Source organism: Lontra canadensis, unplaced genomic scaffold (assembly GCF_010015895.1).
Source record: "Lontra canadensis isolate GAN:19392208 unplaced genomic scaffold, GSC_riverotter_1.0 scaffold174, whole genome shotgun sequence".
NCBI lineage: Eukaryota > Metazoa > Chordata > Mammalia > Carnivora > Mustelidae > Lontra > Lontra canadensis.
In genome coordinates this window covers 1,679,532-1,704,963 of record NW_022631168.1, presented here as the reverse complement: position 1 = coordinate 1,704,963, position 25,432 = coordinate 1,679,532, and the positions used below count along the sequence as shown (strand labels likewise).

At 36.8% G+C, this 25,432-nt stretch overlaps 1 protein-coding gene across 1 annotated transcript; it reads left to right on the top strand.

Moving 5' to 3' along the window:
* The first annotated feature begins 748 nt into the window (after positions 1 to 748).
* CLIC2 (chloride intracellular channel 2) lies at positions 749 to 25,187 on the top strand. The gene is made up of 6 exons (XM_032846348.1): positions 749 to 1,206; positions 11,640 to 11,749; positions 11,874 to 11,999; positions 22,728 to 22,834; positions 23,314 to 23,495; positions 24,462 to 25,187. Exons 1-6 carry the CDS (start codon positions 1,174 to 1,176, stop codon positions 24,621 to 24,623), a joined length of 720 nt encoding a protein of 239 aa, XP_032702239.1. The 5' UTR covers positions 749 to 1,173; the 3' UTR covers positions 24,624 to 25,187.
* Positions 25,188 to 25,432: the final 245 nt, after the last annotated feature.

Here is a 25,432-nt window from a genome sequence, read left to right as displayed (position 1 = left end):
CACCCCTTGCCTGGAACCTGCAGTGTCCCGCAGGCCAGGTTTGGCCAAGAGCCTGTCATCCTGCGAGTCCTTTAGGGGAGCGCAGTGGCAGACTGTAGGGCCCCTACGAGCGCAGGGGCCATTTGGTGTCGTCCAAACAGGGTCACGGTGGCACCCAGCTGGTGGATCTCTGCTCACTTTGGCTTCCACCCCAGACAGACTTTTCGCACCAAAGAGGCCTGTCGATATGGCCCCTGCCCCCACCCTCATGCCCGCAGGCAAAAAGTACCACTGCCAGCAGCACTACGGACTCCAAGGGTCAGTCTGGGTATTTTACTGCTTCTCCCAGGGGCGACAAGCAGAGATCCAGAATGGCTTCTGGCTTCTGGTACAGATACCCAAACCAGGAAGTGCTCTGTCCCAGTGTAGATTTCCCAGAAATGAGAATGGGATGGGGCATGCAAAGGATGCCGCTCCCCACCCCCTGACTCAACAAACCCAGCAAAGATTCCCTGGTTACAGAAGAGAAGTGAAAGTTATAATTCGGAAGGGAAATCTGGCTGTGTGAGCAGTAGAATTGGGGGTGGAGCCATTTGATGAAGTACAATTTTTTAACCCCCTTTTAGACAATATCATTAGATAAACATCCTTTTCAATGATACAACTCAAGTCATTTCTGGCCCTTTTCCTGGAAAAGCTTTTTGCTGCTGTCAGTTTACAGGAACAGCAATAAGAGGCCATGTTCTGGGCATGAAGCCCAGGACTCAAAGGGAGGCTCTAGAGAACATCTGGTCTGTTTGATATATAGAAGCTAGCACTGCATGTGTGTATTTGTGTGTATGTGTTTTTCCTATGCTGACTCATGGCATTGAAGTCTTTCTGGAAACACCCCCACCTCTGTAGCCAGCCAGTTTACACACAGCCCTTCAGCTCCTCCTTGATTCGAATGTTAAGTCAAGAGGAAGAAGGAAAACAAATCCAAGAACTGCTCTCAACAATCTAGAATTCTCTGCACCCCACCTCTTGAGAAGAGAGACTGGCCCCAGCTCTGACTCAGTCTACTACAAGCTTGAGTCTCCTCTTAAAGCACAAGCTTTATCCGAGCCTTCGGACAAAACTGGAAGAAAATAGTGCACGAGCACTGTGAACTCTGCAAGAGACAGGGGACTGACAACTGGTGGTAAAAACGGAAAGATGGCAGATCCTGAAATTGAGCTTTTTGTGAAGGTACGTTTTCTAGCTATAATAATCGCATAGGTAATGTATTATTTCTTGACACAGTGCCTTAAATTCTAAAAATAAGTCAATATTTGGGCTAGAGATAAGATATAATTTTGTAATTATATTCCTCCTGTGAGTACTTGATGTATGAATGGCTGTCTTTGGATGACAACAGGAAAACATATTTTTTGAAAAAGGCAAAGATATATTGTGGAAAGAGCACTAGACCGGTTGCTAGTCTGAACAACTAAATTATATTCTTGGCGGCTTCCTATGTAACTTTGGGCAAATCTCTCCTTTTCTCTGGACCTTTGTTTCTTCATCTGTACGATGAACAAACCTAACAGAATGATCCTTAAGGGCTTTCTAGCTTTTGCAATCTGTGTTTTATGAAATAGGTTTTGGAAGGCCTAAATGGGGAAAGGAAAAGACCAAAAATGGGTAGGTGTCCCAATCCTGCACACAGTCCATACAGAGCTTTCTAAAATTCTCCCACAAAAGATGAAGCTCACCGTGGAGTCACATGGACACTATGGGAGCAAATAGTCAGGAGTCTGCATGAGGAAGACGCATTTTAGAATGTTGTGTTTCCTCTTTATGGTCTGCCTTGGGGTTTTTTTTGTAATGCCTTAACTTTTGAGAAAAGCCCTTTGGAAAACCCCTAAGCAGGAGAAATGAACATGTGTTTCTAAATTAACTCATCAAGAAAAATAATGATTTTGTATAGGTTATTACAAGTAGAAATTACAGTTTCCTAAACTTTGTTTATATTAATTATTTTTTCTTCTATATTTTCCTTGACTATTAGAAATGTCCAGAATGATAATAATCATAATCATAACAAATTCTGACATCTGAGCACTTCACATATATTACACATATTTATATATATTACTTCATTTAGTCCTAATAACTTACATTAATAGTACTATTAGAAGTAGTATCATGACTAGGAGTAACGGTAGTAGTACTTGTCATTATGGTAATATTGTGCTCATCTCTAGGTAATTAAGCGAAGGCAATAAAATTTAAGTAACTTGCCTCTAAAACCACATCTATTGATGACTTACAAAGACATGAAATAAGGTATGTTTTTATGAAATGTTAGTTTAAACATCTGTTAGCCAAAGTGATACTTTCACAATCATTTAAAAATATTTAACAAATGGTCACATATATACACAAAGGACATATTCAACCTGCCCTTTCAAAATTATAGAGTGATTCTTGAATTCCTACATAGCAAAATAATCCAAGTAAGTGTTGGACTATGGGGCATAAGAGCTACTTCTCTTATCTCTGGATTTTAGCAAAACATGTGACTGCTCAGACACAATATTAATAAGCCTTGATTTCCTAACTGGCTTTTTACATCTACCAATTTCAAACCAGAAGTAATGTCTCTTCACAGGCAAACTAAACTGTTCCTTTAGTCTAAACTACTCATTCAATCCAATCAAACACCCCTACCTAGTTGTTGGCATTTATCTATGTGTTCATCTTCATAGAATTCCCATATTTGGGTATTAATCTGGACAGGAGATGTTAGTGACTCACACACTGAAGGAACAAATGTTGAATTAAATAATAACTTTCAGGTTAAAATAACTAATCGTTTGTTGAGTACTTACTATATGTCAGGCATTGTGTTAAGTGGTTTATTATTAACTCTAATTATGGATACAGAAAATTAAACAAAGAATATCTAAGTAACTTTGTCCAGGGTCACATAGCTAGTAAATGGCAAGGTTAGGATTCTAATTATTTAAAATAGTTACGTCTAATCTTATTCAACTGTTTTCAATTTGGCAAACCTTTTAGTAAATTTTTCCAGAATTTCATCAGGTGGAATCCTTTCGATGCTATCTAATGACATTGATACAAATTATAGATTTTCTGAAAGAACATTGAGTATCATCTGGTGCAGGTATTTGTTTTGCTTTGCTTTAAGATGCATTCCATAGATCTCTAGAACTTTCATACAAAATATGGAGATGGGACATAAGGATTGAGAGACAGGAAAAATGTTAATGAGTGAGTTTAAAAAGCACTACTCTTTATCAATGGTATCTAATTATAGATCCTGCTGTTTCTTTCTAAAGATTAAAACAGTCTGTGATTTCCCCAGCTACCTCTGGCTGTGCTTAAAAACCCTACCACAACTTCTTTCCCATATCACTGATGGGATACCTACAAGAGATTAAGGACTTTCCTGTCACAATTAAGAATTTGTATCACCCCAAAACAAAAAAAATTATAACACACCACCTATGTGTTTTAATGTAATCAGTGAAAACATTGTCTTTCAACACTGAATAACTTGGGCAAGATTTTTAACTATGAACTAAGAACAAAAGACTTTCTAATACATTTTATTTTCTCTAAATGCAGACTTTATCTTACTGGTTTGTTGCTCATTGATAAATAGATTTTGTGATCTCTACCAAACACTCTAAACTAAAGATTTTTACATAAAGTTATAGAACTTAACATTTCTGCCAAAATTCTGAATGTGTCAAACCCATTTTATCTCATACCTTAAACCCAAACCCCTAACCCCAAATTCCCTAACCACTAACCCTAACTTTAACCCACTGGATGGGTCTCTGGACTCAAAAAAACCAGGCACAAAACTAACCCTACCGTAACTCTAAACTCTGATTTAAGAAAGTGGCTTATTGAACGCATGACAAGAAAAACTGAGAAACATCCTAATTATCCTGGAGAAGACCCCAAACTTTTAAGAATTGGTAGTAATACTGAAAATGGGTATGAAGGTAGAGATAAAAACAGAAAAATCAATGGAACATCTAACTAAAAAGTATTTAGAGTCCCATGTACCCTCCTTGTCTCAACTGGTAGATGGTTGCCATGTTTATTCTAAACCCAAAATCACAGAGTTTATTCTCAGGAGAGATCTTTGAACTGGAGGATATCAGGCATGTACCCTAATCCCTGACTGGTAAACCCTAAGCCCTAACCCCAAGTTTAACCCTAAGCCTAACACTAACCCTGACCCAAATGCTAACCCTCACCAAAACCCTAAAACTAACCCTAACACTAACCCTTAACAGCACACCCTAACCCTCTGGAGAGGTCTCTATACTGAAAATACCAGTCACATACCCTAACCTTAAAACAAACCTTAAATCTAACTCTGACCCCAACCCCTACACTTACACTAGCAAAAATCTGGGATTTTGTCCTCTGGTGATGTCTCTGATTTGGAAAATACCAGGCATATACCCTAACCCTAATCCTAACCTGTAAACCCTAATCCCTAAACCTAATCCCTAAAATTGACCCTAACTGTAATACTAACACTAATCCTAACACTCTAGAGAGGTCTCTGAACTGCAAAATACCAGGCATATAATATAACCATAATGCTAATCCCAAGCCCAGAAGAAGTCTGGGGTTATATTCTCTGGTGAGTTCTTGAACTGCAAAATTCCAGGCACATACCCTAACCCTAACCCTTGATCTGAGAAAAATGCTTACTGAACACATGATAAGAAATGTTGAGAAGCAGCCTAGTTTTCCTAGAGATGACCCCAAACATGTAAGAATTGGTAGTATTGGGGCACCTGGGTGGCTCAGTTGGTTAAGCATCTGACTCTTGATTTTGGCTCAGGTCATGGTCTCAGGGTTGTGAGATTGAGCCCCACATTGGGCTCCACACTGGGCATGAAGCCTACTTAAGATTCTCTCTGTCCCTCTTTCTTTCTCCCTCTCCCCGCCTCCCTCCCTCTCTCATTCTCTCTGTCTCTCTAAAAAATAAAAAAAGAATTGGTAATATTTCTGAAGATGGGTGTGAAGGTAGGGATTAAAAACAAAAATAAATTCAATATCTATGTAAAGAGTATCTAGAGCCCCCAATCCCCTCCTTGCCTCAGCTTGATAAATGATGGCGATGTTTATTCTCATCCCAGCAGAAATGTGGGGTTTTATTCTTAGGAAAGGTCTCTGAATGGCAGGATACCTGACAGATATCCTAACCCAAACTCTAACCCTAATCCATAACCCATAACCCATAACCCATAACTATAACCCCTAACCCTAAAACTAACCATAACCCTAACCTTCTGAAGAGATCTATGAGTGGCAAAATACCAGGCACATACCCAAGCCCTAACCTAACCCCTAATTCTTAACCCCTAACCTTAACCCTAACCCCAGCAGAAGTGTGGGATTTTATTCTCTGGAGGGGTCTCTGAACAGCAAAATACAAGGCACAGACCCTAACCCTAACAACAACAACAAAAGTTGAAAAAAACAAAAGTGGAAAAGAAAAAAGAGATCATACCTTTCTCTGAATTTTCAGACCATTTTCAAACTCTCTTAGAACTATCATAAAGACTATCATAAAAACTGATTTTTTTATACAACAAAACTATTAGATGGGAGAAACAGTGTTTAAGAGTTTGGGTTTCAGAGTAGACAGTCCTGAACCTGCTACAAGAGAAGTGCACTTTAACAAGTCAGTTCTCTGGGCATCATTTTCCACACCTGCAGAACAAGAGTGTTAACAGAACCTACCTTATGAGATCATCTTCACTGGGAGGATTAAATAAAACAAATATATAAAACACTGTAGTTGTTAACATAGTAAACACTCAATAAATGTCAGATATTGTGACATATTATTTTTCATCTTCAGAAACATATCACAAACAAAAAGAGAAAAGTTGTTTTTGTGAATGATCACATCCTGTCTTTGCCAGCTATACATACTTAAGAGGTGGTAATTCATCAATCAGGCTAGGGAATTTACATTCTAAAATTTTCTGTGATGGCACTTTAAATCATCATATTATTAACAGGAAAAAAACTCAGTTTTCCTGTAAAACTTGACTGCATTTCCCCCACATCTCAGGGTTTTGCCTTTCGTTTTGCCAAAGGCAATCCACCCTTCCTGCTGTATCTATTATCAGACTCCATTCTTCTTCCTGCCTCCCACCCATAATCATGATTCTACTCATTAGCCCCAGTTCTGATTGGATCCTTAGTTTGACTTCCGTTACAAAAGAAACACAGCTGCCAAGGTTGGGTACCTCTTCCCATAGCTCTTCACTCCCTGACATCACAAAAGAACAACAGTAACGATCATTTCCTCTGTTGTGCTCATTGTCAGGGAAAGAAAAATTTGTCCAAAGAATTGGGATTTTGCCCGGGCCTTCTGGGACCTTAATATTGCTAGAAATAACAGATCAGAGCAGCTGTAAGGTGAAAAGTACACTTTACTTTCTTTTACAGACTAAAACAAAAGCAGAAATAAATAAACAAACAAACAAACAAATCAGTGAGTCCAATAGATGAGATACTTTGATGGCTTGGACTTGGGTAGCTAGCTCCTAACAGTGTTGAACAGATAGTAAGCATCAAATAAATATTGAATGAATGAATGATGTAATAGGCAAATGAAAGAACTAAATGTATTTGTAGATATTTATAGGTAAAACTGACAAGAATTAGTGTTGAATTCAATTTGGGAATGAAGCAGAAGGATTATCCTCAAGTTTCTAATTTGGGCAACTCAGTAGATAGTGTCTTGTCTTCTAGGCTGTCATAACAAAAAGCAGAGACTTGGTGGCTTGCACAACAGATATTTAGTTCTAAAAAGGCTGGATGTTCAAGATCAGGGTGCCAGCATGGTCAGGTTCTGGTAAGAAATCTTTTCCTGGCTTATAGATGATTGCTTTCTCAGTGTCTTGCATGGTGGGAAGAGAGAAGAGGGGGAGAGAAGAGAGAAAGCTTCCTGGTCTCTTCTTATAAAGGACTTAATCCGATCATGAGGGCCCCATTCTCATGAGGTCATATAAACCGAATTACTTCCCAAAGGCCTGGCCTCCAAATACTGTCACATTGAAGGTTAGGGTTTCAAAATAAGATTCTGGAAGAGTACATTTCAGTCCATAGCAGATAGCAGTGTCATGTGCAGGATTAGGAGCCCTAAAGAAAGAGTAGGTCAGTGAGTGGAGTAAAGAAAAAGAAAGGAATCCATTTTGTGACATGTTAAGATTGAAGTGTCTAAAGGTGGGATTTTCCTTATGAAAAGCAGATTTTAGCTTTCATGTAGCTCAATTTATTGAATTTTTCTTTTCTCTTCTTCACTTTCTGAATCCCATCTATATTGACCTTCTTTCAGTTCCTTATAATGCCATGCTCAAGCAATTTTCAAGGCTTTGGGATATGCTAATTGCTGTTTAGAATGCCTTCTTTGTGCCTATTTACCTAGTTAACTTTTATTCTTTGAACTGAGTTCAATTGCCACTTCCTCAGAAAGGCCTGCCCTAACAGACCCCATATAGATTGTGTTTTTCTCATAACATGCACATCCATCTTTCCTTCAAAGATTTTACCTCAGTTTAAAAGTAAGTTAATTTGGAAGATTATTTTTTAATATCTGTTATATATAATGTATATTGTATATGTATATGGAATATCTGATCTATTTTTTAAAATATTTTTATTTATTTATTTGACAGAGAGAGAGATCACAAGTAGGCAGAGAGGAAGGCAGAGAGAGGGGGGGAAGCAGGCTCCCCGCCGAGCAGAGAGCCCGACACGGGGCTCGATCCCAGGACTCCAAGACCACCACGACCCGAGCAGAAGGCAGAGGCCTTAACCCACTGAGCCACCCAGGCACCCCTTTGATCTATTTTAAATACATTATTTGTTCAGTAAGTATTTATTGGGAGAGTAAATGGATGAGTGAAGAGTAGGGGGCCATAGATAAACTCAAAGTATACATAAAAGTTCAGTGCAGAAAATTATGTTGTTTTCAGTCAGTGAGCTCTTTATTTTTCACCATTATTTTTCTTACTATTGAAGTATAGTTAACATATAATGTTATATTAGTTTTAGGTAGACAACATATTGATTGAGCAATTCTATACATTACTGAGTGCCCATCATAAGTGTAGTTGACATTTGTCACCAAGCAACATTATTATAATATTATTGAACATATTCCCTATGCTGTACTTTTCATCTCCATGACTTATTTGCTTTATAACTGAAAGTTTGTACCTCTTAATTCTCTTTGTCTATTTTGCCACCCACTGCTCCTCTGGAAACCAGTAGTTTGTTCTCTATATTTAGAGATTGAGTTTGTTTGGGGTTTTTGTTTATTTGCTTCCTTACTGTTTTGCATTTTCTCTGTCTGACTTTTTTCACTTACCATAAGATCTTCTAGGCCACCCACGTTGTCACAAATGACAAGCTCTCATTCCTTTTTTATGCCAAATAATATTCCATTCATCTATTGATAGACACTTGGGTTGCTTTCATATTTTGGTTATTGTAAATAGTGCTTCACTAAATGTAGGGGTTCGTATATCTTTTCAAATTAGTGTTTTCATTTTCTCTGGGTAATACTCTGTTATTTCTTATCTTCCTGATACTAGCCATTCTGACTTGTGTGAAGGGAATCTATCATTGTGGGTTTGATTTGCATTTTCCTGATGATGAGTGATGTTGAGGATCTTTTCATGTATCTTTTGGCCATCTGGATGTCTTCTTTGGAGAAATATCTATTAAATCCTCATTTTTAATCAGATTATTCAGGATTTTTTGGTGTTCAGTTGTACAAGTTTTTTTTTTTAGATTTTATTTATTAATTTGAGAGAGAGAGCATGAACAAAGGAATGAGGGAGCAAGAGAGGAAACAAAAGCAGGGTGAGGGGCAGAGGGAGAAGCAGGCTCCCCGCTGAGCAAGGAGCTCAATCCTGGGACTCTGGAATCATGACCTGAGCCTAAGATAGATGCTTAACTAACTGAGCCACTCAGGTGCCCCAGTTGTATAAGTTCTTAACATATTTTGGATATTATCCCCTAATGAGTTATATTATTTGCAAATATCTTTTCTCATTCAGAATGTTGTCTTTTTGTTTCATTAAAAGTTTCTTTTGCTGTGCAAAAGCTTTTCATTTTGGTGTAGTCCCAATAGCTTATTTTTGCTTGTTTCTCTTGCCTCAGGAGACATAGCCATAAATACGTTGCTAAAGCTGATGTCTAAGAGATTATTGCCTGTGTTTTCATCTAGGAATTTTATGGTTTTAACTCCTACATTTAGGCCTTTAATCCATTTTGAGTTTATTTTTGTGTATGGAGTAAAAAAGAAGTGGTCCAATTTCATTCCGTTGCATTTTTTAGCTGTCCAGTTTTCCCAGCACAATTTATTGAAGTGACTGCTTTTTCCCCATTGGATATCCCTACCTCCTTTGTCATAGATTTACTAACCATATAAGCATGGATTGATTTCTGGGCTATCTTGTACCATTGACCTATGTGTCTATTCTCATATTGATTAGTATAGTCTTGTAGTATACTTTGAAGTAGGTTCTGTTCTTTCTCAAGATTGCTTTGGCTATCCAGGGTCTTCTGTGATTCCCTACAAATTTTACAATTATTTGGGCCAGTTCTGTGAAGAATACCATTAGCATTTGATAGCGATTGCATTGAATCTGTAGACTGCTTTGCATACTATAGATATTTTAACAAATTTTAACAATATTAATTCTGCCAATCTATGAGTACAATATATCTTTCCATTTGTTCATATTATCTTTAATTTCTTTCATCAGTGTCTTATAATTTTCAGAGTACAGGTCATTCAGCTCCTTGTGAAATTTATTCCCAGGTATGTTTTTTAAGTAGGCTCCACACCCAGGGTGGAGCCCAACATGGGGCTTGAACTCATGACCCTGAGATCAAAATCTGAGCTGAAATCAAAAGTTGGACAATCAACTAACTGAGCCACCCAAGTATCCCAAATTGGTTTTTTCTCATGCAACTGTAAATGGGATTGTTTTCTTAATTTCTATTTCTATTAGTATATTATTGATGTATAGAAATGCAACAGATTTCTGTATAATAATTTTGTATCCTGCATCTTTGCTGAATTCATTTATTAGTTCTATTAGTTTTTTGGTGGAGTCTTTAGAGTTTTCCACAGAGGGTATTATGCTATCTGCAAATAGTAACAGTTTTACTACTTCTTTCTCAATTTAGATCTTTCATTTCTTTTTCTTGTTTGAGTGTTGCAGCTAGGACTTCCATTATTATGTTGAATAAAAGTGGTGAGAGTGGACATCCTTTTCTTGTTCCTGATCTTAGAGGATAAGCTTTCAGTTTTGACCATTGGTTATGATGTTAGCTGTGGGTTTTTCATATATTAACTTTATTATGTTGAGATATGTGCCTTCCAAACCAACTTTGTTGAGAGTTTTTATCATGAATGGATGTTATATTTTGTCGAAAGTGTTTTCTGATCTATTGAGATGATAGTCATATGGTTTTTATTCTTTCTTTTGTTAATATCCTGTATCACATTGATTGTTTTATGAATTTTAAACCATCCTTACATCCCTGAAGCAAAACCCACTTGATGATGGTGAATTGTCCTTTCAATGTATTGTTGAATGTTATTTGGTTCTATTTTGTAGAGAACTTTTGCATCTATGTTTATCAGGGATATTGGCCTATAGTTTCCTTCTGTAGTGTCTTTGGTTTTGGCATCAGGGTAATGGATCTATTAACCACTTTTTTAAAAATTTAAGTACAAAAGCTAGAACACCAATATATTCCTGGTGCCAAAATAAATTCCAAATAGATGAAACAAATGCAAAAACTGAAAGCCAAAAGATACTAAAAGAAAACACAGAAGAACATCTTTATAATAAAACAAAATAAGAAAGGGTTGGGATTGGTTTTTTTGTTTTTTGTTTTTGTTTTTTGTATTCTTAATGTATATAATGACAGTGTAAGGAGATCAGAAAAAATGGACTGAGTAATAGATTCCATGTAAAATTTAATTTTTACGTAAACCATGTTTTAAGGTACCTGTAATGTGTATTAAAAGTGTTAATATCTTTAATATATAAATAAATTTTTCAAATCAGTAAGGAAAATATCACTTTGATAGAAAAAATGAAAGTTTGTCTTTAACAAATACTTCACGAAATAAGGAAATAAAATCTGCAATAAGCATATGGAAAATGCCTTTCAGGAAGGAAATTTGGCAGGATCTATTGAAATGAAAAATGCACTTGCTCTTTTTTCAACATTCTCATTTTGAATATTAATTCCAAAGATATAATGTCAGAAGTGCAACAAATTATATGTCCAGAAGTATTTGCTGCTGAAGCATTCAGTGTAGCAAAAATTTTGGAATATCTGAAATGCCCATCAATAGGAAATGGTTATATAAATTCTGGTACCATATAAAATTAGCTATTATTATTATGTACTCATTAATCTTGTCACTTTAAATACAATAAACTTAATTGATTCATTATATCTGTCTGCCCACAAGTGGTAGGATCCATGAGATTAAGGGCTTCCAATTTCATCTCTAGCAACTGGCTCATTTCCCAGTAGGCACTCAATACATACTTGAGCAAATGAATGAATGAGGCCTTCCTTTATCTTCACAGGCTGGAAGTGATGGGGAGAGTATTGGAAACTGTCCCTTTTGCCAACGCCTTTTTATGATCCTCTGGCTTAAAGGAGTTAAATTCAATGTGACTACTGTTGACATGACCAGGTAAGAGAAATCAGGACATGTTTCATTCTGGAGATTGAAACCAGTAGACACCAATATAATGTTTGTGTTTGTGTATGTGTACTTTATCTAGAGGCCTAACTCTGCTTATTTTCAATAATCATAGAAAGCCCGAAGAGCTGAAGGACTTAGCCCCAGGTACCAATCCTCCCTTTCTGGTGTATAACAAGGAGTTGAAAACAGACTTCATTAAAATTGAGGAGTTTCTAGAGCAGACACTGACTCCTCCAAGGTACAGCATTTTACATGATATTACTGTTTTTGAGAAAATCTATTTTATTGCCCTATATTATAGATTGAGGATTCTTTCTTCTAGGTATCTAACTCTTTTTCACTGTTGGACTTCTCTTTTGCTGTTTTTCTAGAAATGTTTACAAAGATCCCCATGATTACTCTATACATGATAACAAAACTTTTTTACAGTATTACTTATTTGATATATGTAAAGTTATTAAAACTTTATTAGATGTAGGTAATATATTAGGAAAGGGCAAAGGATAGATTTGGAAACCTGGGAAAGGCAGGGAATTTCAGCCATAATGAAGCTTGGGGACATTTATACTGATAGAAATTAGACTTGTTTTATTGTAGAGCCCTCACAAGATCTTCAAATTTGAAACAGCCTTTGATTCAGTCTGATTTCTAAACTCTGCAGGTTGGGAAGTATAATGTCTGTCATTTATAAACTTCCCCCTTGAACTTCAAATACATAAAAATGTTAGATGTAGGGGCACCTGGGTGGCTCAGTCATTAAGTGTCTGCCTTCAGCTCAGGTCATGATCCCAGGGTCCTGGAATCTAGCCCCGCATCGGGCTCCCTGCTTGGTGGGAAGCCTGCTTCTCCCTCTCCCACTCCCCCTGCTTGTGTTCCCTCTCTCGCTGTCTCTGTCTGTCAAATAAATAAATAAATCTTTTTAAAAAGTTAGATGTAACATATCAAAGTAACTTTTAAAGATTTTATTTATTTTGGAGGGAGAGAGAGCAAGCAAGAAGGGGAAGAGCCAGAGGGACAGGAAAGAGAATCCCAAGCAGACTCCCTGCTGAGCAGGAAGCCCCACCAAGGGCTGGATCTGACAACCCTGAAATCATGATGTGAGCTGAAACCAAAAGTTGGATGCTTAACTAACTGAGACACCCAGGCACTCTTAGAGTATTTTTTATATTTTTTTATGTTGTGTCTTTTGTTCATTCCATAACTGGAAGCCTGTATCTCCCACTCCCCTTCACCCATTTTCACCCATCCCCCCACTTTGGCAACCAGCAGTTTGTACTCTGTATTTATAGGTCTGTTTCTGGAGACATCACAATTTCAGATTTCAAGTTACATTACAAACCTGTAGAGATCAAGACAGTATGGTACAGACACAAAATGATGGGTATTAAGGAAGGTTAATGTGATGAGCACTGAGTGTTCTATGTAAGTGGTGAATCACTGAATTCTACTCCTGAAACCAATGTTAAACTATATGTCAACTAACTATAATGTAAATAAAAACCTTAAAAAAAGGAAATCTGAAAATTCAGAAAAGAAAAAAGACACATAGATCAATGGAACCGAATAGAGAGCCCAGAAATGAACCCACAACTCTATGGTCAGCTAATCTTTGACAAAGCAGGAAAGAATACCCAGTGGGAAAAAAAGAGTCTCTTCAGCAACTGGTGTTGGGAAAACTGGACAGCCACATGCAAAAGAATAAAACTGGACCACTTTCTTATACCATACACAAAAATAAACTAAAAATGAGTGAAAAACCTAGAAAAATACAAAGACAAGTTTTTTCCACCGACTCCTTGACACACTCAATAAACCATGGTGGAGCAGGAATTGGATAATTGGAATAAAAACTACCATTTTTTTAAAGGACAACAATAAGAAGGACACAATAATCACCTGTTTGTAACTGTTACCATTGTTAGGGAAACAAATGAAAAACTGTTTCTAAGTTTTGGCATTACAAACAATATACTTTATTGTATACATTACAAACAATATACAAATATACTTTCTTTTCTTTTCTTTTTTTTATTATACTTTTTAAAAATCTATTTGACAGGCAGAGATCACAAGTAGGCAGAGAGGCAGGCAGAGAGAAAGGGGGAAGCAGGCTCCCTGCTGACCAGCGAGCCCGATATGGGGCTCGATGCGGGGCTCGATCCCAGGACCCTGGGATCATGACCTGAGCCAAAGGCAGAGGCCTTAACCCACTGAGCCACCCAGGCACCCAATATACTTTCCTTTTACAAAGCCCCCCAGAGTGGTTATTTTGTCTGCCATATTGCTAGATATGGAAGCCCTTTCATATAAACTTTATCTAAAATTTTTTAAAGATTTTATTTATTTATTTGATAGACAGAGATCACAAGTACACAGAGAGGCAGGCAGAGAGAGAGGAGGAAGCAGGCTCCCCACTGAGCAGAGAGCCCAATGTGGGGCTCTATCCCAGGACCCTGGAATCATGAACTGAGCCGAAGGCAGAGGCTTTAACCCACTGAGCCACCCAGGCACCCCAAACTTTGTCTAAATTTTTAAAACCTGTTAGATACCTACATCAATGAAATTGGTGGAGTAAGGAACTCCAAAACTCCATCCCTCCATAAAAATAATGAATAGTTTGGGGGGAAATGTCAGAATTTTTTCAGAACTCTGGAATATAACCCAAAATTTACCAGAGCCAAAGGAATACTAACGAAGAAAAAAAGCTTAATTTTAGTAAAAGAGCCTTGTGGGATTTTAGGTTATCTTACCATCCTCTACTCCTCAGTCTTTAACAGCCTTAAAGATAGCAGTCCACATTGTAGGTGCAGGTTGCTGGTAGCAGAGGACATGATATGGGATTTATTCTCGAATAAATATGGTTGTGTGGTTTGGCCTGGTGGCACCCTGAAGGAGTAGGTCAAGGGTTTGTCTCTTTTCACCTACTTTACAGCTTCCCCGGGGCTGAGGCAGTTTCCTTGGGGGCATTCATGGAACGCTTTTAAAGGCAGTTGCATTAGTCCTTGCTACATGGGACAAGGGATAGTACTTGGGGAAAGCAATAGACAACTGAAAAGCCTGGGAAGAAACAGGCTAGGATGTTTGGGGGATACTTGGGGGAATAAAGGCTTCAAAACACTTTCATGTATTCTAGGGACTCTAGAAGTCCATGCACATGTCCAGGTTTAGACCTATGCTCATAAAAGACTTGAGAAGATCCTAAATTCTTACTTCTGACTGAACTTCAGACACCAGGCAAGCAGAAATTGAAGGCTAAACTGTAAACTGCTTACATAAGCATTGAAGGAGTGCCCCAACTCAGAGCAAGACTGCAAACACTGAGAGACCTTTCTTTCTAGATTGGTTTGTTTTGGTTCTGGGAGTTTAATGAAATCTCTGTTAAATCAATAACTAACCAAAGATAATGGGACAAAGATTTCAGTGGCCCCACACAACAAAGAACATAGACTTTACTGAATCACTTCAGAAAATTCACTAAACAAATAAAGGATACCTGCAATAAGCAACAACAACAAATCCTGGGGATTTTCAGAGTTTCTACATTATAATGTTCAGGTATCCAGTTTTCAAGAAAAAAATAAAGTTCATGCCATTTGCGATGACATGGATGGCACTAGAGGGTATCATGCTTAGTGAAATAAGTCAATCAGAGAAAGACAATTATCATACGATCTCCCTGATATGAGGAAGTTGAGATGCAATGTGGGGGGTTTGGGGGGGTAGGAAAAGAATAAATAAAACAAGATGGGATCGGGAGGGAGACAAACCATAAGTCACTCTTAAGCTCACAAAACAAACTGAGGGTTGCCAGGAAGAGGGGGGTAGGAAGAGGGTAGTGGGGTTATGGGCACTGGGGAGGGTATGTGTTATGGTGAGTGCTGTGAAGTGTGTGTAAACCTGGCGATTCACAGACCTGTACCCCTGGGGCTGATAATACATTATATGTTAAATTAAAAAATAAAATAAAATAAAATTCATGTCAAGAAACAAGAAAGTGTGGCCCATTCACAGGAAAAAAAGAAATTAATAGAAACTGTCCCTGAGAAAGCCCAGATACTTGATTTAATATACAAATATTTTATATCAACTACATAAAATCTGTTCAGAAAGCTAAAGAAAACCATGGACAAAGAACTAAAGAAAAGTATAGAGCACAACCTCAACATAGAGAGAATATCAATAAAAAGATAGAAATTATTAAAAGGAACCAAATATAAATTCTGGAGTTGAAAAGTACAATAACTAAAATGAACAATTTACTACCGAACTTCAACAGCAGATTTAAACAGATAAAAGAAATAATATACAGGGCGCCTGGGTGGCTCAGTGGGTTAAGCCTCTGCCTTCAGCTCAGGTCATGATCTCAGGGTCCTGGGATCGAGCCCCCATCAGGCTCTCTGCTCATCGGGGGGCCTGCATCCCCCTTTCTCTCTGCCTGCCTCTCTGCCTACTTGTGATCTCTCTCTCTCTGTGTCAAAGAAATAAATAAAATCTTTAAAAAAAAAAGAAATAATATGCAAAACTGAACATAAGTCAATTGAGATTATCCAGTCAGGGGAAAAGGAAGAAAATGAGCAGAATCTCACATACCAGTGGAATACCATCAAATGTACCAAGATACACATAATGGGAATCCCAGAAAGAGAGAATAGGAATCAAGAGGCAGAAGAATGTTTGACAGAATAATAGCTGAAAACTTCCTAAATTTAATTAAATACATTTATCTATACATCCAAGGAGGTCAATGAATTCCAAGTAGAATAAACACAAAGAGATCAAAAGCAGGATGCATTATAATCAAATTCTCTAAAGCCAAAGCCAAATCTTGAAAGCAGCAAGAGAAAAATGACTCATCATGTGGAAGGGATCCTCAATAAGATTAACAGATGAAGGCAGAGGGCTGACATATTTAAAGTGCTGAAAGGTGAAGTAGCTGGGTGGTACAGTCAGTTAAGTATCTGACTCAGTTTTGGCTCAGGTCCTGATCTCAGGGTAGTGAGATCCAGCCCCAGGTCAGGCTCCACACTCAGTATGGAGTTTGCTTAAGACTCTCTCCCTCTGCCCCTCCTCACTTCCTTCTCTCTCTCTCTCTCTCTCTCTCTGGCTCTCCCTCTTGCCCTCTTTCTCTCTCTCTCAAATAAACAGATAAATCTTTAAAAAATAAAATAAAATAAATAAAGTGCTGAAGGAATAAAAGTCAACCATATTGGGCAAAACTATCATTCAAAAGTGAAAAGAGACATTAAGACATTTCACATGAACAAAAACTGAGGAATTTTTTCTGACACTTCTGTTCAACATTGTATTGGAATGTCTAACCAGAGCAGTTACAAAAGAAAAATAAATAAAAAGTATTCCAAAATGGTAAGGAAGAAGTAAAACTATTTCTATTTACACATGGCATGATCTTTCATATAGAAAATCCTTTAAAATCCACTAAAATACTACTAGAACTAATAAATGAATTCAGTGTAATTGAAGAACATAGTCAATATACAAAAATCAGTTGTATTTCTTTACACTATCAATGAATAATCCAAAAAGTAAATTAAGAAAAAAATTCCATTTTTAACAGTAACAAAAATAACAGAATACTTTAGAATAAACTTAAGGAAGGAGGAAAAAGAGTTCTCTGCTGAAAAACACAAATCATTTTTGAAATAATTTAAGGAAGACCTAAAACATGTACATTTATATTAGTTTCTTAGGGCTGCCATAACCAAGTGTCATAAATTGGGTGGCTTAGAATAGAAATTTGTCTTAACAGTTCTGAAAGCTAGAAGTATAAAGTATGAAGTCAAAGTATCAGCAGGGCCATGCTCTCTCTGAAACCTTTAAGAAAAAGATCCTTTCTTGCCTTTGCCTAGTTTCTAGTGGTTTTCCAGCAGTCATTGACGTTCCTTGACTTGTAGATCTGTAAGTCCAAACTTCCATCTTCACATGGCATTTTCTCCATACTTCTGTCTTTTCAAAAGATGTTCTTTTTTAAGAACACCAATCATTTTGGATTAATGAACTTGCCTTACTCCAGTATGGCATTATCTTAACTAATTACATCTGTAACAGACCTATTTCAAAATAAGGTTACATTAGAAAGTACTTGAGTTGTGGTGCTTGGTTGGCTCAGTTGGTTGAGCATCTGACTCTTCGTTTCAGCTCAGGTCATGATCTCCTGGCTTGTGAGACTGACCCCTGCATCAGGCTCTCTGCTCAGTGGGGAGTCTGCTTGAAGATTCTTTCTGCCCTCCCCCCACCAAATAAATAAATAAATTTTTAAGAAATAAAGTACTGGAGTTTATGACTTCAACATATCTTTTTGGAGTGACACAACTCAACCCATTCAAACATCCCATGCTTGGGGAATAGAAGACTTAATATTAAGATTGATAGAAATATTCTCCAAAGGGATCTACTAATTCAGTGCAACCACAATAAAAATTCCAATTTTTTTTGCAGAAATGAAAAAGGCAATGCTCAAATTCATATGGAATTGCAAGAGACTACAAATAGCCAAATTAGTTTTGATAAAGACAAAGTTGGAGGACTCACACTTCCTGATTTCAAAACTTACTACAAATCTATAGTAATCAAAACAGTGCAGTGCTTCCATAAGAATAAACTTATGCAATAGACCTGCATAAGAAAGGAATAAGTGAATGGAGGAGAGTTCAGAGTCTGGAAATAAACCCATACATCAATGGTCAATTGATTTTCAAGAATGCCAAAACCATTCAATGAGGGAAGAATAGTCTCTCCAAGAAATGGTGCTGGGACAACTAGATATTCTATGTAAGAGAATAAAGTTAGACCCTTACCGCACACCATAAATAAAAATTAATTCAAAATCTATCAAAGAACTATATGTATGGGCTAAAACTATGAACTCTTAGAAGAATACTTATATGTAAATCTTCAGGAACTTGTGTTTGGCAATAGAATCTTAGATATGACACCAAATGTTTAAGCAACAAAAGAAAAAATAGATTAATTAGAATTCATCAAATTAAAAACTTTCAGGCATCAAAGAACACTATCAAAAAGAATGAAAAGATAACCCACAAAATGGGAGACAGTATTTCCAAATCATGTATTTGATAAAGGTCTAGCATCCAGAATATATAAAGAATTCTTTCAATTCAACAACAGAAAGGCAAACAACCTAATTTTAAAATGGACAAGGGACTTATGTAGACATTTCTCTTGAGAATATATGCAAATGGCTAATGAGCGCATGAAAGATGTTTAACATCATTAAACATTGGGGAAATTCAAATCAAAGCCACAATGAGAAAAAAAAACACACAATGAGATAATACTTTAGAGCCACCAAGATGGCTCTCATAAAGGAAACAGAAAAGAGCAAGTGCTGATGAAGATGTGGAGAAATCGGAATTCTCATACATTGCTAGTAGAAATTCTGCCAATGCAGAAAATAGATTGACAGTTGCTCAAAAATTTCACCATAGCATTCTCGTATAACCCAGCACTTCCAAACTAGGTACACACTCAAAAGAACTGAAAACAGGTATTCAAACAAAAACACATGCAATGTTCATAGCAGCACTATTTGCACTAACCAAAGGATGAAAACAGCACAAATGTACATCAACTGATTATTGGATAAGGAAAATATGGTCTATCCATACAATGAAATATTATTCAGCCATAAAAAAGAATGAGGTAGGGATAGATACTATAATATGAATGAACCTTGACCATCATACTAAGTGAAAGAAGCCAAACACACAGGCCACATATTATATGATTCCAATTATATAAGATGCCCAGAATAAGCAAATTCATAGACACAGAAAGATTAGTGGTTCCAGGCGCTGAGGGGAAGAGTAAATGGGGAGTACCTGCTTAATGGGAACTAGGTAGGAGTGATTGTTGCACAAGCCACTGAATTGTACATTTTAAAATAGCTCATGTAGTTTTATGTTATGTGAATTTTATCTCAATTTTTTTCAAAAAAGATTAGGCTTTTAATTGAAATTATACTGGATTTATATTACTATTTGAAGAAATTTCATTTGTATGATATAAATGATTCCCATCAGAGAACATGATTTATGTATTTGGGTACCATCTTATTATATTTTTATTGAGATATAATTGTTATATTACATTGTGTAAGTTCAAGGTATACAACATGTTGATTTGATATTTATATATTGCAATATGATAACCACTGTAGTGTTAATTAATATCTCTATCACATTACATAATAATTATTATTATCATTTCTTTTTTGTGGTGGGAACAATTAAAACCTTGTCTCTTAGCAACTTTTGAAGTTTATAATAGCGTCTTGTTGACTATAATTACTATACTGTGCTTATTTATCTATTAGTTGCAAGTTTTTACAATTCAGACAATATCTCCCCAATCCCTCCACTGAGGTGCCTCCAGTAACTATCACTTGACTGTTTTTTTATGAATATTATAGTATATATTGTATATAAGCACCACATCTCCTTTAGCTATTCATCCACTGATTTACATTAGGTTATCAATCTAAGTGCCAGTCTTATGTTCTTTGATAAGATTTTGTCTTGTTCTGCTTTTTTCTTTTTTTTTTATTTTTATTTTTTTTTAAAGAATTTATTTATTTATTTGACAGAGAGATCACAAGCAGTCAGAGAGGCAGGCAGAGAAAGAGAGGAGGAAGCAGGCTCTCTGCAGAGCAGAGCCCGATGTGGGACTCGATCCCAGGACTCTGAGATCATGACCTGAGTTGAAGGCGGAGGCTTAACCCACTGAGCCACCCAGGCGCCCCTTGTTCTGCTTTTTTCATATTGGCTCTCTACCTTTTCTATTAAGTTATTTCTAAATATTTTATACTTTTATCAGTATTGTAAATGGAATATGCTACTAATATCCATTTCTATCTGGTTATTGCTAGCATGGAAGACATTTTTTTAATGTTTGACTTATATTAGCCACCCTTCCAAAATATCTCATTAATTCTAGTAATTTTTCCTATATTTTCCTGGGTTTTCTAGGTATATAATTATATTGTTGCTCCTCTTCCAATAATAATACTAGTGCTTTATGTTGTCCTTCTCAACTTACTAGAACCTCAAAAACAGTATCTACTATAAAAAGAATTGTAGGTGTCTTAATTTAATGTAAATGGTTCTCACGTTAATGTAATTAACTTGTTCCTTAATTTAATGGAAATGGTTCTAAAGTCACCATTTAGAATGGTTTTTTTTTTGTTTCATTTGTTAGTGCATTCAGCACAATGTTGAAGAGTAGTAATGATAGTGATTACTCTTATCCTGTACTCATTTTAAGGGAAATAGTTCTAACATTTCTCCATTTATAGGGTGCTTGATGAAAGTTTTTGATGGATACATTTTATCAAGTTAAGGAAATTAATGAATTAGTTTAATCATTCAACAAATATTTACTGAATACTTAGTGTCAGATATTATTCTAGGCACTTGGGACACATCAGTGATTAAACCAAGCAAAAACACTCTGCCCTTGTGGACCTTACATTCTAGGTGGGGAAGACAATAAACAAACTACTTTACAGCAAAACAAACTACTTTAGATGATGCTAAATACTAAAAACAAATAAAACAAGGCAGGGAAATAGCAAGTGCTAAGGACAGGGGAAGGGTTGCAATGTTAGATAGGGTAGGCAGAGGAAGTCCTGACTTAGGAAGAGATTATAAAAATAAGAACTGAAAAAAGAGGGGGAGCAGGTCATGTCCATATATGAGGGAAATGACTCCATTTAAGGCAGACAAAGTGAAAACGACTTGATGTGGAAGCTTGTCAGGCCTATTGGAAGAACACCAAGGAGATAAGTTCCAAGTGAAGTGAGTGGAGAAGAGTAGGAGGAAAGGAGAGCAGAGCGGTAAGATGGGGTCAGATCACATCAGTCCTCGTAGACTACTGAGAGGACTTGGGGTCTGAGTCCGAGTAAGATGGACACATTGCAGGGTAATAAGGAGGGAAGAGACATGATACAACTTACCTTTTAGCATGATTGCTTTGGCAGCAGGTAGAAAATAGTCGAAGAGTGTGGGGGACAAGCAGGGGAGTGGGGAGAATAGTCAAGAAGCTGTTGCAGTAGTATAAGCTTTGGATCAGTCACGGGGCAGTGGAAGTGGTGAGAAGTGGATAGATTCTGAGTACATTTGGGAATTTATTTGTTTTCTTTTCAGATTTTTATTTAAATTCTATTTAGTTTACATACAGTGCAATAATGGTTTCAGTAGTAGAATTCAGTGGTTCATCACTTACATACAACACCCAGTGCTCACCCATTGCCCTCCTAAAAATGCCCATCACCCATCTAGCCCATCCCCACCCACCTCCCCTGGGTAAGCTGGCAAGAATTGAAAAGTAAACTGGCGAGAATTGCTAATAGATCAAATATGGATATGGAGAGAAGAGAGGAATCGAGGAAGATAACTAAGTTTTTGTCCTGACCATTTCTAGTTGCTAACGGAGTGTTTTTTGTGAATAGAAATTGATTTTCATTGAACTTTTTCTGCATCTATTCATGATCATATGGTATTTAATTTCTTAACGTGGTGAATTACATTATTACATCATTTTAGAGGATACTCTATATTCCTTCATTTTTATGTAAGTTACAATAATTTAAAACCATGTTTTTCTTATGACTTATCTTTGAAAATGTATTACCAACATATCTCCTGCCAAATAGGCTTTTAGGAGCAAGTACGGAGGACCTAACTGCCATTTAAAATATTGTTTTTACAAGTTAATGAGCTTTGAATTCTCCACAACTGGTTTTCCAGTGAACTTTAGAAATTAAGTATTCTGTTATTGGGAGAAATATATATTTCCAATCAGAGATTCCAGAGCCTTCCATGTCCAGCACAATTTCCCAAAACCTCCATTCTCAGTAAAGTGCAAGCCAGGACACTTGGTCCCTGACTTGTTATGTGTGAATAATCATAGACCGATGTTTCTTTTTAAGGTATCCGCACCTGAGTCCCAAGAACAAGGAGTCCTTTGATGTGGGCTGTAACCTCTTTGCCAAGTTTTCTGCATACATTAAGAATACTCAAAAAGAAGCAAATAAGCGTAAGATACCTTTAAATTTCTGTTTCTCTCACACATTTGCTGACTCTCACAGTCTCACTCAGCTAAAATAGGATTTTCCTGAATATGTAGTATATGTTGGGGAATACACTTTTCCTCTGATTCTTTCTTCTCTCCTTTGAGATCCCTTTGCATGAAGTTTTATTAAATTTAGAACCCAAGATTCAATAGGGCAACTACTAACTTAGCTCAATTAGAGCATTGATATGCCAGGAGTGAACTAACTGCAGAACTGTGTACTTTTAAGGTTTCTGAAACCATAACATCTACCACAAACATTCTTGAATAGGTCTACTATCTTCTGAGTCATGAGAGCTATTAGTCTCTGACTCCACTTCTGACTCTTCTGTGTTTAGTAATAACATGTATGTAAAGATGTCTAAATGTGTAAAAAAGCATATTGAGAATGTATTCAGTCATGAAGACAAAACATTAGTAACCCTATGATTTCTTCGCACCAGATTTTGAAAAATCTCTGCTCAGAGAATTTAAACGTCTGGATGACTACTTAAACACTCCGCTTCTGGATGAAATTGATCCAGACAATCCTGAGGAACTCACAGTTTCCAGAAGATTGTTCTTGGACGGGGATCAGCTGACACTGGCTGACTGCAGCTTGTTACCCAAACTGAACATTATTAAAGTAAGTCTTTGTAGGGCATGCTGAATGGCTTGGGAGGGGTTTGGGAATTGCCCACATGAAACACAGTGACTATTTAGTGTGAGACTGTTAGATGATGGTTTTGTCATCATCATTATGCATAGTGTATATCTCCTTTTTCTTCCCAGAGGAAAAATCCATAATTATCTTTTCTGGGAACCATAAAAACTTCTTGCTTCTCCCGAAATCAGAAGGTGTTTTCCACTGTCTTATCTATAAAACAAGGGTAATGTTACCCATTTCATGGAATTGTTGAGAAAATTAAATTAAGGCATGTAAAATGCTTAGAACAGTGTCTGAATCATAGCAAATGATAAATAATGTGAGCGACTAATTTTATGATTTAATCATCGATTTAATAAATTCTTATCGAACAGAACTTATTCTGCCACAGATCCTATGCCAGACACACAGAACATATAAAGAAATAAGACATAGTTGGGACCCAGGACACCTGCGTGGTTCAGTCAGTGAAGCGTCTGCCTTCAGCTCAGGTCATGATCCCAGGGTCCTGGGATGGAGTCCTGCATCGGGCCCCTTGCTCAATGGGGAGCCTACTTCTCCATCTGCCTGCCACTCCCCATGCTTGTGCATGTGCTTCCTCTCTTTCTGACGAATAAATAAATAAAATATTTTTTTTAAAAAGACATAGTTGGGACCCTAAGCAAAGTCTTAGTCTAGTGGAGAAATATGTGCTCTTTTTCTATGCTTTCCTCTAAACATATTAATAATTAAGTACAGCATAAATATAAATGTGATTACACACACATAGCTTTGTCTACATTTGTAAACGAAACATTAAAGCAGTAAGTCCAAGATTTTTAAGCTTATTTTTCGTGTAGATAACATGTCCTTAATGATCATGACTTTTGAGATATGTTTCTACACACTAGGCATGTCACTGATGTCTTTTACTACCAACCGGTTTTTTTTTCCCCAAAACCCTAGGTTGCAGCCAAGAAATACCGTGACTTTGACATTCCAGCAGAATTCTCAGGAGTCTGGCGCTATCTTCACAATGCCTATGCCCGTGAAGAATTTATCCACACATGTCCTGAAGACAAAGAAATTGAAAATACCTATTCAAGTGTGGCTAAACAGAAGAGTTAGGACAGCTCTTTTAGTAGAAAGGCTCTCTTTTCACTTCTCATATTATAAATGTGTTTGGAAATAAGAATATGGAAAATACGGTTTCCTCTACCCAACTCTCTTATGAAAAGAATGCTGTATTTTCTGTATCTAGTCAGTCCAAACTATCTTCTCACTGTGTATTTTAAAGTTCCTTATATATTCACTTAATTTTCTTTATTCCCATGGCATAACTACTGCAATCCTAAATCACATGGAAAGTATCATGATCCTTTGCTATTTAATTGAATTATTAGAATGCATCATGTGTAAGCTCAACAGATGGCTGAAGTTACAAATGACATAAATAGAGCCACAATCTTACACTGCTCCTTAGAAACACTTCCGTTTAAATCATTAAAACAATTTTACATTTTTGTTAGTTTAATACATGGGTGAATTTATTTCTGGTATGAATAAAAAATCAGAGAGTAAGTATATCAGAGAGGCAAATCCTAAAAGAATGACTTTTAACATCAGCTCTAAAAAGGGATTAAGACCAACTGGTGGGGTGTCTGGGTGGCTCAGTGGGTTGAGCCTCTGCTTTCTGCTCAGGTCATGATCTCAGGGTCCTGGGATCGAGCCCCGCATCGGGCTCTCCACTCGGCGGGGAGCCTGCTTCCCCCTCTCTCTGCCTGCCTCTCTGACTACTTGTGATCTCTCTCTCTGTGTCAAATAAATAAATAAAATCTTTAAAAAAAAAAAGACCAACTGGTATTAGAATGGCATTAAATACCTAGAAATATGACTGCCTCATAGTCACACATAAGAATATGATCTTTATGACCAGG